At 38.4% G+C, this 16,579-nt stretch overlaps 1 protein-coding gene across 3 annotated transcripts in view; it reads left to right on the forward strand.

Moving 5' to 3' along the window:
• The window catches only part of fstl5 (follistatin-like 5), a 196,811-nt gene that overhangs the window by 38,494 nt on the left and 141,738 nt on the right, over positions 1-16,579 (forward strand). For all 3 annotated transcript variants that reach the window (XM_005919390.2, XM_014332737.2, XM_005919391.2), the window contains exons 2-3: positions 1,046-1,187; positions 8,249-8,279. In XM_005919390.2, the coding sequence (XP_005919452.1) occupies positions 1,046-1,187; positions 8,249-8,279 (173 nt within the window). The remainder of the gene's footprint in view (positions 1-1,045; positions 1,188-8,248; positions 8,280-16,579) is intronic.

Below are 16,579 nucleotides of genomic sequence, written 5' to 3' on the forward strand. Positions count from 1 at the left end.
CACTGCTCTGCTGGTGCAACCTGTTGACCTCCAGTGAAAAGCGCGTGGACCCACAGAGCTGCCACAGCAGCACCATTGTTGTCTGACTTAGTGTCAGCCCCAAAGAACAAGGAAGCAGGGTCACCATCCTGCTGTCACTCATCTCCCTTCACTGGAGAATGGTTTTGGATGTCTTAGAAAGTGCAGCTCAGTGTTTGACTGTGAAAAAAAACAAGTCAAGTCTTGTCAGATTTATTTATAAAGTGCTTCTGATGGAGGAGATCTTTGCAGTGAGGTGCATAAAAAAACCTGAGGGTGTAAATGCAGATAAAGATGAGGGATAAAAATATGAAGGAACAAATGCACTGCAGGTTTCAACATAACAGTTGTTTAGCGTGTAAGGCGTGTAAGGCGGTATAAGAGGAGTGGTTAACGTATCGTCTTCTCTGGGGATGTCCTGTGCCTTGCTACTTGCTCGAACCTATCCGTTTCACTGACACAGACATTTCCACAGGGCTTGTTTTTTCTTTTTCCCCCCTCCTTTCCTCCACAAGTGTGATTTTGTTTAATTCATGTCATGCAAAGGTCAAACTTGTTTTTACACAGTCCAATGAATAATTGAAAATGCAGTCAAATTGGAGGTGAAAAGTGAATATTCTCACTTTTTAAAAAAAAATATTTCCGGGCTGCATCTGTGCAAAGCTGTGAGGAATCTGTTTTAAGATGTAATCTCTCCACTTCATCACAGTTGCTTGACTTAGACACTCAGCCTAATTAATCCAAAGCCCTCACTTTAATTGCCTTAATATATTGGCTCTTTGTCTTCTTTATCTTGATTTTCTCATGACGTCTATTTCCCCGTAATTGATTTGAAAGGAGATCTAATCTCCCTGCCGAGTGTGGGCCACGTATTGATAGCTTTAGTTTAAATCAGCGACAGTTTTGCGGTTCTCATTGTCTTCACTAATTATTGTGGGCTTGATGTATTGTCTTGGCCAACCAGTATTGAACCTGCAGAGTGTTGGAGGAGAGTACGCATTCACCATTCTTGTTTGGTTTTTGACAGGAAAAGACCAATGAAGACGACCAGATGGTGGTCTGCTGCGATTTTGCTGTTGGGGCTCGCTGCGCTTGGCACCAACGGGAGACCCAGCAAGGAGGGATTTGGGTCACCGCCCTATCGACCAGTCGTGAGATTTCGACACAAGGTACTGATTGCCTTTCTGTTTTTTCATGCTGTCCGTAACAGGTCTGTGTGCTGTGTGGCCAAGTATGAAGCTCATTACGCCGGCACCGTCTTCCTACATCATATGACTCTCCTGCGGTTGTTGTTTTTCTGCCCACTTGATGAATCATTATCCCTCCCTCTGAGCCAGAAGACTGTCATTTCAAAAACAACATCAGATTAATGTGAGGAACAGATGAGCAAAGATGAAGACGAGCTTTGAAAGAAGATGTTGGCGTGGCATTTTAGCTGAGTGTTTTAAGTAAAAGATGTAATTGAACGCTTATTGACTTAGTAATAGAGGGCAGGCCCCAAAAGCAAATTCCGCCGCTTTTATTAATTTCTTGCTACATCTTGAGGAACAAGATATATTTCTAAAAAGTTTCTAAAATAAGTAGCATGCTCATTTTTTCTCGTCTGATCCAGTTACAAAACACCAGCACAGCAGGCATGGATCAATTAGAACCAGACTAGGAAAGAAATTGACTGTTTTGGCAGATGGAGAGTTGAGGAAAACAAATTGTTTTGTCAAGAGGCATTAGTCAGATTGTGGTCCTTCAGTACTCATTTCCCCTAAGCCCCCTTTTTGCAATTATGTTTGCTAGTAAACACTTCTTTCAGTCCAGTCCATGATAAGAATTAGCAGTGACAACAATAGGAGAAAAAAAGTTGTTTTCCTTTGTGGGTTTTTTTTTGTTTTACTTTAAGAAAATCTCTCGTCTCCCGGCTACATTTCATGTTTGTTTATGTCGGTCTGTTACAGTCACGTCTGTGTGGAATGAATGGCAAAGACAGTGGTACTAAAGGGCGGGTAGGGTGAGAGGTAGTTAGAAAGAGAGGGAGTCAGAGTGAACAGATGGTAGGAACGTCATTGCGCTGTATCATAGTTGAGTGGGGAGCTGGAAGCGATGCAAAGCTGTTGAATCGACACAATGGTCAAAATCACTTTGACCTTTGAAGAACATTTTTTCACAGCGATGCTTTCTAAACATGTAGACTACACATATCAGCTATTTGGGACTTGTGATTCTTTCTAGCAACATCTAATCTGAAAATTGAGTATTTTAAGAAAGTGAAGCGATTTAAACTTCAATACCCAAACATCTTGTAATATGGTGCCAATAAACTGCAGAGATAGCACTTCTGCCAGACTGCAGTGCTTTATACCAAAGGGAGGCGCAGCAAATGATCCATCATCCACCTCTGCATGGACAGGGATGGATTCCATCTAACACGACCTGGCAACTTTAAAAAAAATCCCCCCAAAAAACGTACCTCTCTAGCGAGTTATATGATTTGTATCTTTCCATATCCTACATATCCGAGGATGAGGCAGAGCAAGAAGAACTAGTTTCCAGGAAAGCAGTGTTTCACAGTTTCATGTTGTAAAGAGGAAGTCGGAAGATGTAATGTCTTTTGCTTTAGCTTGTATTTACACTTGGGAAGGAAGGATTTCAGGGATAGGTGGTGATTTTTGAACTGAATTCCCAGACTCATTGTTAAGAACAAAAATATCAACAAGTAGGCAGAGTGGCTTCCAGGCACCTAAATCTATAAGATTTACTTTTGAGGGCTTGATAAGATGCTTATTTTATGCACTAGTTACATTTGGAATAAAATGAAAAAAATAAAAATATTGTCTAATCCATTCCTCTTTTTGCAGCGAATGTAAAATCCAAAAGTGGAGCTTACTTCTATCTGGGCCTGTGAATAATCCAGAGTTACCTCATCTTACCTTGGGAATGGCTTGATGCTGTTTCATTTTAAAAATATAATTTTTCAGTTTGAGTGGAGGAAACAAAAATACACTCTGTTAAGATGCATTTAATCTGCTGGAGTTCAATCCAACAGTGCTACTGGGCTGTTTTTTGTTTTTTTTGACAACATTGGATAATAAAGGAGAGAGACAGGAAGGAAAGGGAAGAAGGAATGACGCCAGCAAAGGGCTCAGGGTGGAGAGCAACCCAGAGCACTGCAGTAAGAATTAATCTATGTACATAGTGATCTAGCTCGACCTCAGCACTTCCATTAATTCTGATAAAACAATATGCAAACAACAAATTTCTTTGCCTTGTTGGAAATTTGTTTCTTTCCTAGTTTTGGCTAAAAAAAAAAGAGTTACACATGTCATAAGCAGATAATAAATCAGTGGTAAACACTTCCTTTAAATATTAAGAAATGTTAATGTAAGTAATAAAATGCAAGTGTTTCAGTGATATCTAGTTGTAATGAATATGACCCTTTTCACTTGTAGTGTCTCTTTAATCTCTCCACTGCAACACAGTCCAGTATTTCTACTTTCCCATTACTCTCTCTTGTACTGAAGAGAGTGTACTTTCCAATGTTTTGCAGCACCATGTGAATAAGGCAGACATATTTTCTTTAAGTACTTTTAATCTAACCACCAGTACATTTTGAAGCTGCATGGTGCTTTTTTCTTTATTGTATTCAGCAGTACATTATCTCTTATTGAAACTAACTGGTTTAGACTTTGTCTCTTTTCGCTAGTGTGGTTTGGAACTGCAGTGACTTTAATAATTAAGGTAATGTATACCCACATGTAGCGGAAATCTGACGAGAAGCCACAAAAATGATATATGTGCTTTTCCACTCCAGTGAAATTAATGTGCCAGGCGCTGTGATTACATCTCAGAGGAATGTCATTACAGCATCTGCATACCATTACAATTCGTCTTGCGAGAGGACAGAGGTAAACTGCACTCATCTATCTGCCTGTCAAATGAGACTGTGGAAATTTACAGCCCTTTGGTGGAAAAAAAGCCAAAAGTAAGCCCTTTTTCAAATTATGTCATTGGCCTTTTTGTTGCTTAGAGAATTTCTCAGCTCTTGTCTGGACTGCAGAGAGACTCGGGTCATGCTCTTGTCAATAAAGCTGAGCGAGCTGTGTTAACAGTTGTTTCAAAGTGAATTATTGTGGAGAAGTAATATCAAGTTGAAAAACATAGTCGGCTCAAAATAAAAGTACAGTTTAAAAGTAGATGATAAAGTCAATGAGATAAAATAACAATTTCATATTCTCTAATGTGCCTCATTTTTAAAAAAAAAAACTAAAGCTCTAGCAGTGAAATATAGGGATGGAAAATAGCGAACTGTGCTTTGCTTCAAGCTGGGAAGGTTGATTCGATGTCTTTTCCTGTGCTTCGAAGGACAGCATTTGGCTTGGGTAACGTGATCGGACACAACCTTATAAGCTTTCCTCACAAAGAGTTCAGTCACCACGTGGTCATAAACAGCTGGTCACGTGTTCTACTCCCATGTGTAATTCCCATGGCATTGTTTCAGAAATTCACTGTGAAATCCTTTACATGGGGTCAGGTATAGGACACGGATCCCTGCCTGTAGTTATTATGGGTTTTATTGCATACGCCATTTAAAGTGGTGGTTGTTGCTACTCTTAATCTCCTGATACTTTGAGATCTTTCAGCCAAGGTCTAACATGAAGAGTTTAATTGTAAGAATGATGGAGGGCTCAGTGTGCAATTTGTGAAAATCACGTAGAAGTGCCAGGCTTGCTCAGCATGAGGGACTACAGCAATTTCTGTGAGTTTTTGTCGCTTTGACATCAAGCTGTTATGTCAGGACAAACAAAATGGAAGCAAGGACAACTGTGTGTGCAAAGCCCCATCCATCCTGCACTGGCTTGGCCACATGGCAAATCTAGATTAACAGGGGATAAGCAGAGCGAGAGAGAGAGGGAGAGAGGGAGTGGGGGTGGTGGGCAAATTAGATTGAGATAAAGAGACGGGGAATGGGAGGAACAACAAGATTGAACAGCAAAATTCACAAGAAACAGCTTGTTGTACAGTAGCGTCAGTTAAAGCTGCAACAGGCAACATTTGGCCTAAACGTGACTTCTGTCAGTATTATTTCCCCCTTCGTCTTCCTCCTCCTCCCTCTCCTCCTCAGCTGGTCAGTTTGAGCCCCAACCCTTGTCACTCATCTTGATGAGCTGTCTGCTTTCAAATGGCAGCCAGCCCGAAACTGAGGTAACCAGCTTTTGTATCGTCTCCGCAGGGGCCGAAAAGGCAGAGATGCTGTACGGAGCCAGTCTACTAGAACAACAACAATGTGTTGACCTGTGGTTTTCAAAGTCTTTCTGCTACATGGTTATTTTCCCTGTTCTTTTGGTTTATTTATTAATAGTTGTTACTTGTCAACATGATGAGTCTTAGCAATACAACTACTGGCCCCACCATCCTTTGTCAGAAACAGTTTGAACACAGCTACCCACAGACAATTATAAACGGATAAACCATGAAAAGACAGCAACGGTGTTATGATGCAAAGAGGCTAAATTACACATTTGTTTTCTTGAACTTCTTGACCGTGTGAAGCATTTGTTAGAAATTTAAGTATTTATTTGTCTGGGCATGCTGTTGCAGATACAGATACTGTGCATAATTCTAGCAAGGTACAGGTGCTGGATCTGTGCATTACATTACAGCATATTAAGGAAAAAGAATGACTCTCAATTCATGGAATTTAAAATAATGTACTGGAATATGCACATGTCTGTTTTTGTTTACCTGTGTACATTGTTGTTGGATGACCTTACATCAGCCCTGGCAAAAATTGGATTCAGCTCTGTTGTTTTGTCACTCTTCTCTATTGGTCAAACAAATAAACCAGTCTTGCTCATAAGGAATAGTACTGCGTACCGTATTCTGGTCACTTGTCATACTGGTATGTTGCAATTTGTTGTCATATGTTTCCAGATGGAGTGTATCTGGAAGTTGGTGGTCTGGAGAAGTAAGGTTTGTGAGATCTGAAGCGGGAGAAAGAAAAGACAAGGGGGAGGTGTTGCTGGTGGAGTGAGGATGGTTGAGAGACAGTGAGAAACACAAAAAGGGGAGAAAGAGAGATAGATGTAGGCGGTCAGCCAGCTAGCTGTGACAGGAGCAGATGAAGCACGAGTTGTACAGCTGGGTGCTTCACTGTCCCCGGAGTCTCGGGGCAGAAGAGACAGGCCTGCCAGTGGCTCAGGAGAAATCACTCTCTTCAAACGAATAAAGTGTGAACATTGTCTGCTATATGCAAATAAGCCCTATTTGATATCTTCCCTACCTGTAGTGCAATTCGAAATGTCAGCTCCTCTAGTGTGTGTGTATGTGTGTGTGTCTGTTTGGTGGGAGGGTTATACAAAGAATGTCAGAGAGCCACAGGTGTTTTCTCTGATTTGTATCTGATGGTCAGCAGTGTTTCCTGAAACATCCGGAAAGATGATGAGCAGAGAAAGCTGTTACCACATCACAATGTTTAACTTGAGCTTTAGTGATTGCTGGGTGATGTGCCTGCGCATCGAAGAAACCACGTGATGGATTTTTCATATAATGTCATAGCCACATTGGGGACTGTCAGAGTTATGTATTCATCCTCAACTTTCACAAAGAGAAGGCTGACATTTGTGGTATATCTTGAAGACCATTGTCATTAGGAACGCATGGATTGCAAATTCTGGAAACATACCAGGGTAAAATCAAACTTGGACCCACTGCTAGCGCTTTGAAATAAACATGGTAAAGAAACTGTGCAGTTAATAGTAACCACTAAACACTAAGTTAATAATTTTTGGTAATTACTGGTACAGTTACATGTGTTATGTGTTCCTATTGATATTTATACATTAATATTTTGTCATTATAATTAAGAACTAAGAAAATGTAATTGTTTTTCACACTTTTTTAATGTGTATGTATTATGTGTTTATTATTTTTTAATAAAAATCAGTTAACCTTTTTAGATATTGTTTACAATAAATCACTATATCAATATTTATTAGATTATCAATCATGTGGATGTTCTTTTGTGTGGGCTAGGGATTTCATTAACAGCAGGGCTCAGTATGTACAGACCCAGTATAGTCTAAATAAAAATATGACAATGTCAAATGTATACACATGGTACCCAGGAAGCAAGATAAGCTGTGCTACTCCTTCAGTCAGAATTGATATTTAAAGTCACATCTCTTGGATATGCTTACCCATATATCTTTAAAACACATTAAGTGCATAATATCCTGTTTTTTAATTGACAGGTAATTAATAGCGCATTAGGAAGAAAATGCACAGTAGGTCAATTTCTGTGCAAACTGAGAAAATGGGTAAACTGCTGTTTTCTTCATGCATTCAGGGACCACAGTTCATTATTGACTGTAGACCCATTGCATAATGCATCTTCCTCATAATGCTACCCAGCTTGAGCTGCTAGAAAGAGAATCTGATTTTTCTGTACAAGAACGAGAAGGATGAGCTATGCAGATTTCACTGTAGAGAAATCAAATATTTATGCCTCTTTCTTTCGCATTCATGGTTTCTGGAGAGCAGTTACTTAGAATAGTAGTCCTGATAGCAGCATTTTCTACAACTATGCTCAATAAGCATGCAAATCTGTTAAAGCACGGCTACTCAGAAGGTCCTAGTTGTTTGCTCTTTGGTATATTTGTAATATGTTTTTTCTTTTTCTTTTTTTTTTACTGCATATTTTTTTCTGTTACACTACATTTATGCATTTATTTGTCAATTGAAGAAGCATCTGGACTACTAATTTGGTTAACTTGTTCAAAAAAGAAAGTTAAAACACTTGGATACGATGATCTAAATAGATGTAAATAGATATCAGAAGCTAAAGAAACATATCTAATGACTAAAAGCAAGACGAAGTCAATAATATGTATTAAATAATATGTAAGTAAATAAAATCTCAGAGCTTAAGGTTTGTCTGTTATCCATGTAAGTGAGTCAAATTGCCGTGTAAAGGTACACTGTTGTTTGGGTTGTTTATGCAATATTATTTAACATTCAGACATTCAGAGTTCTTGCATTCAGAATGAAGTCCTTAGGCTTTGTGTGATGATTGCATTGAGATGTGAAACACCATTTTTCAGAAGAATGTTAATATACTGAATGAACTACAGAATGTCATTCATCTAATACAAGGACATGTAACTGCACTCATTTACCTTAATGTTGGTAAGTTTTGATCTCATAGATCTTATCTCTGTTTTCTTTTTTGCTTTTCCAACAGGATGGCGTTCCAGAGAACCTGAGAATAAAAGGTGAGTTTCTGCCTTTGATTCCTCCTTCTTCCTTCCTGTATGTCAACATGTTGTGTACAAGGGGAGGGGTTGTTGAAGCTACAGCCTAAGTGAAGCACTTTTGCTTTTTTGTAGTATAAAATATTTATGTAGCCTTTTTTTTTTAACTAAAAGACAAAAAAAGAGCACATTTGATCAAAAACACCACAATAAGAAACCTACTGGGAGCATAACACTCTCTCATCTCCTCTTTCTAAAATTTTATCTCCTACACCAAAAAGATTTCATGCAATGGTCACATTCTTGTACAAAGCTTGACTTTTCACTTATCAAGATATATTTAAACCCTAAATGAATATTTTATGTTACTAAACTAAAATATACAGTAGCCAGCAGCCATTAAATAACAAAACTATCATCAGACACCAAACTGATAAAAGTCGTCGTTCTGAACGCAAACAGAAAGACGAAAATCCAAAGACAACAGCAATTAAAAAGTTCTGTTTGGATTCCTTCAAAAACTGAAGTTATCAGGTCTGTGTGCAAGAAATCTGGTTGGTATTTTTTTTGCTTGAAATGCCTGTGTCTAATTGTAATACTATGAATTCTGACTAAGCTTGTACAAATGTTGAAAAAAAAAGTAGACCTCAACCTAAACTTCGTCAGCTGCATGAAAACATGTTTTCAAGTTTTTGTTTGGAGACATTTTGCAGACCCTCTGCCAACATGTTTTGTATCTGCTCAAAATAGTTTTTTTTCACCAGTATATAGAGGGTTTTTTCACATTATACTATAGACATTTTTCACTCATTTAACCTCCTGCAATGCCAGGAGAATTAGGTCTGAGGTTACCTTTTCACACATGTACCACATAAAAAGGATAGTCCACAAATGTATATAGTCAGGAAGGGTTTAGGGAAGCGGTGGTGTGGTGTGGTGTGGTGAGTAGTAAATACAAGGAAGGGAATGCAGATCAACGGGTAGCTAAGATGACTGTTTGAATCAGACATGTTACATACAGCTCAGCTGAGTAATATCTATAAAAGTTCAGTGCTGCATTGCATGCTTGAAAGCAGCTTAAGTGAGCACTAAATGGTTATACCCTTCAGCGTCTATAACGGGAGGTTTTCTCATACTTTACTTTCAGCTGGGTGTTTTTGTGCAATGAGATATGTTACTCTTGATATGCTCAGTCCATGAAAGTGATTGAATTATATTTCCATAACAAGGACCCGCGTGAACAAGTTAAAAATGCAGCGCAGAGCACACCAAATGCAGTCGTTCTCAGCTTTAACAAAAAAATTTGTGCCGTGAAGGTCCAGCAACCTAAAAAAAGTTGGATAACCTTAACTTTAAATGTAATTTTTTTTAAATGTACTCAGGACACACACACACAGCATATTAACCAGTTATTGCATCGATAATGTTCATTTGAGTTTAATGTGTGGCTCTGTTCATTTGCTCCTCCCCCCCCACAAACACTTACTATTGTGCAGTCTTTACATAGTCTGCACTATAATATCTTTATCTTTATTTATGCTCATTTATGGTGGACTGTGACAAAGTTGAAAACTTTTCTCTTGGTCAGACAAATCGAAATTTGAAATTCTCTTTGGAAAAACATGCATGTTGCATTCTCAAGACCAACGAGGAGAGGAACCATCCAGGTTGTTATCAGTGCTAACTTAAAAAACCTGCATCTCTGATGGGATGGAGGTGCAACCTGTACATATTGCATTCTGTTTTTACGTACATTTCCCACCGTGTCTCAACCTTTTTTGGAACTGGGTTTCTATAAAATGGTAGGAAAAACTGATAGTTGCAGCAGTAGTTGGCACTATTATCTCCAACCAGCTTCAACTACCTCTGTGGATCTGGACAGTGGTGATGCATTAATGCACCATGCTCTTCTTGCTGGTTGACAGATACATCTCATCTGTCAACCCGTCACCTTTCTAATGTCTTCTCTTTCTCCTCTAAACAAGAGTCAATGTCAGGCAAAAGGTGGTCCTGCTGCCCAACATGCCTGCCACTAAGTGTTTGAAAGGGGCGCTAAATGGACGTCTCCCCATTTTTCCTTGCCAGGGAAGGTCGAAGCAGTAATTGTAGAGGGTGCATTACCATAAAGGGCGGCCCCAGCTGTCTGCTGTGATTCACTTTAATGCACCATGTTCTGTAAGCCGAGAGGGGAGCTCTCACTTTGGCCAGTTTTCAGCAAACTCATTTCCAGCCGCGATAACGAGAAGGCAAGCAAACTGTAGGGAAAATCATAAATTATTCAAGTATCACCATGTACATTGGAGCCTTCTCGTTATTGTGAAACTGAGGTTGATTTAGCATTAAAAGGCCCAGTTTTAGAAGCTACATCAAAATTAACGGATTGAATAGACATCTAGCAAGTCAAGATCAGAATAAAAGTCCCCCCCACCAAATTTAGTTTATAAAGCTGTTGTGGTTTCATGTCACTTGGTCAACTTTGAGGTAACCAGCAATCACATACATTTATTAGTTTTAAGATGTAGTTACAGGGCAGACATCTGGAGCGGGGCACTTACCTAATTAATGTTTCCTTCACAAATATAACTTGATATTTCTTACTTTAATTAACAGAAGCCACACCGACTCTTCCTGTATACTAAAACAGATGAAAAAGTGTGTTTATTATTCAGCTTTACCCTCACAGAAAATAAATATGCTAGAGTAGAGTATTTTAAAGATGCCACTGTTTATCTCTGGGTTTTCTACAGATCCACTAAAATACAACAACAAAGTCTAATATTATCCACAAACATGGTTATAACAGGAAAAACCCCATGCTTTTTAATTGTGACTCTTTAATGTGTTGTACTGATTGATGTTGTTCTAATACATAAAGTCATGGTAATGCACAGTAAATCTGACAAATTGTAATGTATAGAAAATATGTTGAACATAATCATAAGAATACGAAAAAATACAGATCCAGAAGTTGAATTTGACTTTTTTTGCAGTTGTAGCTTTTATCTTAAAAACCGAACAGTTTGGTGTAGGTATACCAGTAGAAGCTCTAAATAGTGCAAATAGTTAAAGCACAGATCAAAGTGGTAAAAGTGTCTTCAAAATCCTTGGTTTGTCTGAGCAACAGTTCAAAATACAAGACTTTACTGTCATGTGCGATAAAGAAATTCTCAAATATTGCTGTAGATATTATTGCACTGATGAACAGCTTTTCTCTCATAGTTTATATCAGTAACTACTACGTTACTGATATAAACTGATATTTTATAAAATGTCCAAAATGTATTATACAATCTCATCATTGTTCAATATGAATTCTCATTTTTTGATTTTAAGAAGAATTATAAAGGTGCAAGAATCCTATTTTAAAATGCTTTCCCCCTCAGTTTCACAACTAGTTTTGTATTGAGAAATTCTCTCTGTCTTTTTCCATGTTCATACATACTTGAATGTGTTCTCTTGTCTGAGAATGTTATATTTTTTTACCCTGTGATATACTGGCGACCTGTCCAGCCCTGAACAAGATGAGCAGTTTGTGAAATGGATGGATGAAAATTACATTCCTGCATTTACTGTGGATGCCAAAACAAAACAAAAAAAATCATAGATGGAATGAATGAAGCGCCTTATAAACTCGAACTGAATGTCAGCAAGGAAGAGACAAATGCCAAACGTATTCCAGGATGCTCGGTAATTGGAGTCCCAGAACGAGCACATACCACACTAAGCGAGCTTGTTATGCATACTACAGGAAGACCTTGGGCTGCTGGTGAAATGCAATTTTACAAAATAAATGGGCTGATTTAGTCATATGAAAAATGTGATTGAGCTTTTTAAGATTGTCTTCCCATTCTCATTACATGTAAGAAATGTCATTGGTAGCAGCACTATTAAGATTAATGACTTTTGCTGGTGTAGTGTATAAACAAGACACAGTAAAACAAACTTGCTGGTGTTCAGAGAACCTTGTTTTATTTAGCCAACAATTGATTTTCTTTCATATTAAGATGTATGATTCCGATATTAAAAAGCTTGGTCAGAGAGAGGGGAATAATGTTTTGCATTGGGGTATTTTTTTTTTCTCGAGATTTGCCACCTAACACATCCCAAAGTGTCCTTGGGAAAGTTGCTTAACTCAAGTTGCCCCACATGGTGAACAGAGTGCTCGTCAGAATGGGAATGAGAACCTCTAAGGTTAAATTTACAGCATGACTAATAAAGGAGTTTTAAAACTAATACAAATATTTGGTGATATAAAAACCTAATATTCTGTTATGTTAGCCAATTTTTTTCTTCCCTCCCTTCTGGCACAAAAACATAAATGGATTTTCCTGAAATTGGTTAAGTGTTGTTATTTATTAATTTACTTGTTTATGCTCTGCCCCGACTGTAATTCTCACTTAGCGTTTCCTAATAAGTTTAGGGTTACAATTTGTAGTTTCAAACTATGTTTACTGTCGTATAGGCTGGCGAAATGGTCACAACATCAAATATTTATTGCATTTTTTAGCCCTGTACAGATTCTCAATCCACATCCTTACCCTTACCTGTGGTCATGAGCTTTGGGTAGTGATTGAAGAAAGATTGTGGATTTAAGCAGGAGAAATGAACTTTCTCTGACTGGAGGCTTGTCACTTCCTTCGATTCAGTCATTCGGGAGAGCGTCAGTGTAGAGTGGAGTTGCTTCTCCATTTTGAAAGGACCCAGCTGAGATGGTTAGGGCAACTGACAAGGATGCCTCCTGGGTACCTCCTGCGGGAGTTCTGGTCATGTCATACAGGGATTAGGCCTTGGGGTAGACACAGGACACATATCACTCGAATGGCTCGGGAACATCTCTGTGTTCCCACAGGTGAGCTCGGGGAGTTGGCTGGGGAGAGGGAGGTCTAGGTTTCTCTACTTAGGTTATTGCCCATGCAACCTGGCCCACCAGATAAGTAGAAGAAAATGGATAGATGGATGACTGACAGACGGACACAATCAACACCCCTTAGGTATTCAGCTGTGTTGAACACTCCGTTACATGTGCTCAAACACACAAAACAAAATACAGGTCAGTATTGATCTAGTTATAGTGAGCACATCCTAGGTTTAGAACCTGTATTCTCACTTGGCACCATAGCCTTGTTCTGTGAGGAAAGCTTTGGAGTTCAGTTGAATCAAACCCAGGCCCACTGGTTAATTATAAATGCATTTTAAAGCAACTATGAATATCTATGAATGTATATCATGAATATCTCTCCGGTGCTCTTCTGTTATTCATATTAATTTTACACAAGTAGTCACCAGAGTCCAATATAAACAACCACACTTTTGTGCTTTACTTTGTATAGTTATTGCTACTTACTTGATGTATATAAACACAAAAATCAAACAATAAAAAACCAATCATGTAATACCATTGAAGTTTAGCAGATGAGTCAAATCTTATACCTGCAGAAAATGTGTTGATTTATGTATTTTTGTTGAGTGAACAGGTGAAGTGCTGACGTGCGAATTTGGCTGCTGATGAAAGATTTCCTTACAGACGTGGACTATTCCTATTAGTATGTTACAGCCTTTCAGATTTGAACTCTGCACAAGAGCAAACATCTTGTTTTGTTTCCTGGCACAAATGTTTATGTTCTTCTAATCTATGTCGTCTCGCGTAATTTATTCATTTGTATGCATGGCAACTGCCTACTGCTTACTCCTACCAAACCCGAGCCCATAGCAGTACATTTGAATAATTCAAAAGCTGCAAACACCAAGCTCTAAATTGTATATTAATTCTAAAATTACACACCACCCCCTGGGACTGGGTTGCACTTTTAATAACTCGTCACAGCTGTACTGAGGAGAGGTGAATGCTGCGTTCCTCTGCACCTTTCTCAGACAGAATTATTGGAAGACTCCCTGTTGTTCCATCTAGCGTCACTGTTTTGCCACAATTGAATTTGTAATGGCTTTCATACAGTAAGTCTTAATCAAGTTATTGTAGATTCATGAAGTGCTGTCTTTTCCTGGGCAGGGAAGGAAGCAGTTTTAAAGAGATGCTATGGGACTACACTGCACCATCTGCTTATGAGCACCCCAGTCAGTCTTAGATGAGTGGCTGGGTTTAAAAAAACAGAAAAAAGGCCCTATAGGATTTGCCTTTTGAATCCCCGCAGGACCTTGTGGCTAGCTTTACAGGCCACTTATGCTCCTTGACCCACTAAGCCATTAGAGGACACTTGTGTCTGCCCTAAATACTGTATGGTACAACACTTTCACCTTCTCAGGGGAAAAAGCCAGCTGTACCTTGCTTGGTCACGTTGCACTTCAGAAAGCGTTAGACTGTGTTTGCACTGGAGGTCTTCATGCTCTGTTTTAAATTGATGCCCAGATCCTTCAATATAGCTCATAGACTGTCTGATAGCAATATGACCTTAAAGGCACAGGTGAAACACTCATCAAAAAAAATGCATGATGTTACAAGTGGAGATCTTTTATTCAGTTCTTTTTTTAGGCTCATCATCCTACTATAAAAAAAACAACTTTAAGGGTGTCTGAAATGGAAAACCATAAGCCATGTACAATATCCTGTTATAGAACCAGTGACGTAGCTAATGAGCCTGTGTTTATAGTCTTAACAAGCTGAGGCCTGATATCCTGAATAAGGAATCCTTTTTAAAATTTGTATAACACAAAGCCAAACACTGCGGTTCATCTAATGGCCTAAGTCAGTTCCTGTAGAGTCCCAGCTGTTTCTGATCGTTACAACAAATTTTCCCTGTCATGACAACGACTGCATTAAAAACAAATAAAATAATAAATGACTGCCTTCAGTGCCAGGTGGATGCCAACAATTGCACTCCTAGTTGACTGTACGACTTTACCTCTGCCAATTTAAGTCACTAATTTGGACCTCTTGGCCTTTTTTGAAGATATTAATTCAGTTAACTGACAAATATAATGGATTGCTGTTTGGCTAATTGTTCTAACAGCCTGGCCATGAAGTCTGTGCTTAAGATTTGGCGACTGAAACTTTTGTTTTATTAATATAACTTTGTGTCTTTGTGATGCTACCTTACTTAGCTTTCTAGTGTTGTTAGCTGATAATTTTATCTTCACAATGGCTTCAGAATAACGTGAAGGAAATGGCAAAAATACTAAAATCAAGGCTTCAAATACAAGTTTCCAAACAATGGGTAATGTCATAATGGGTATGTTGTTCTGTTGTATACAGTCTGTATTAAATACTCTGAGGAATAGTGTTTATAGCAGCTGAGTAACAATTATCCCTGTCCTTCTAATCTTTAGTTACACCACCTCTGGCATTACGTGTAATACAAAATAACTGTAATATGGTCATTTGAAGGCTTATCACTGTACAGTTGTTTCTATTAAGCAGGACTTTGTAAAGACTATGTAAAGTTATGGTGGCATTTGACTTGATTATCCTATTATAAACCAGTCCAAGTATTTTGTATGCCGCAGAGTGCTTAACATCAGATGGGGTCATTGTTTTGTTTGATTGGCCAGAGCTGCTGAAGTTATATTGAATGATTTTTCTGGGCATGTCTGGCCTCCTGTGCCTCCTTGGGGTCAGGACTCCTGCTACCCCAGTGTAGACATGTCAGTGAAATTAATGGGGAAGCTGCATTTTTTTGTCACATTAATTTTGCTGTCCTGACCCTTGACAACAAAGATGGCAGAAAAGGCTAAAAAGCATCAAACAAGCTATAGCACAAGCATTTAGAGGGTGGGCTTACCAACGCTGTTAAACCAACACACACACAATCCAAGATTAAAAAAAAAACCAAAAACACACTAAAGCAAATTTAATAATTTAACAATATTGTTTTGTTTCATTTGACAAGTTGTATTTTTGTGGGCAAAAGCAACAACACTAAAACTGACCATTTATTTTAGACCTACATGTAAAAAAACAAAAGACAAAATAAAAAACTAACCAAAAAAAAAAAAACCCCTCAAACAACAAACTGGTGAAAAAAACAAAAACAAACCACAGCATTCAAAACGTTTCATGATTGTCCATCTTTCAAGAAGTTTAATGTACTCTTAATTTAAAACTGCTTATTTCAAAATAATATAATGTGATGCAATAGGTACAGACATCCACATTAGTAAGAAGTCATAAACTCAGTACTTTTTGTGTTAACGTACTACTATTCTAATATCTTCAGAGAGCAGTCTCACTTTGTTTCCTGCCAGGGACAAATGAGCAAACTAGAAACTACAGTGTGTTTACTCAGCTTACACTACTGCAACCTGTAGACCGTTATACAGTCTTGCCAACAGAGTTCAGATTAGTATCAGTTTTCCCCCTCTTCTTTCAG

Source organism: Haplochromis burtoni, unplaced genomic scaffold (genome assembly GCF_018398535.1).
Source record: "Haplochromis burtoni strain Fernald_Lab_line unplaced genomic scaffold, NCSU_Asbu1 Contig_33, whole genome shotgun sequence".
NCBI classification, from domain to species: Eukaryota; Metazoa; Chordata; class Actinopteri; order Cichliformes; family Cichlidae; genus Haplochromis; species Haplochromis burtoni.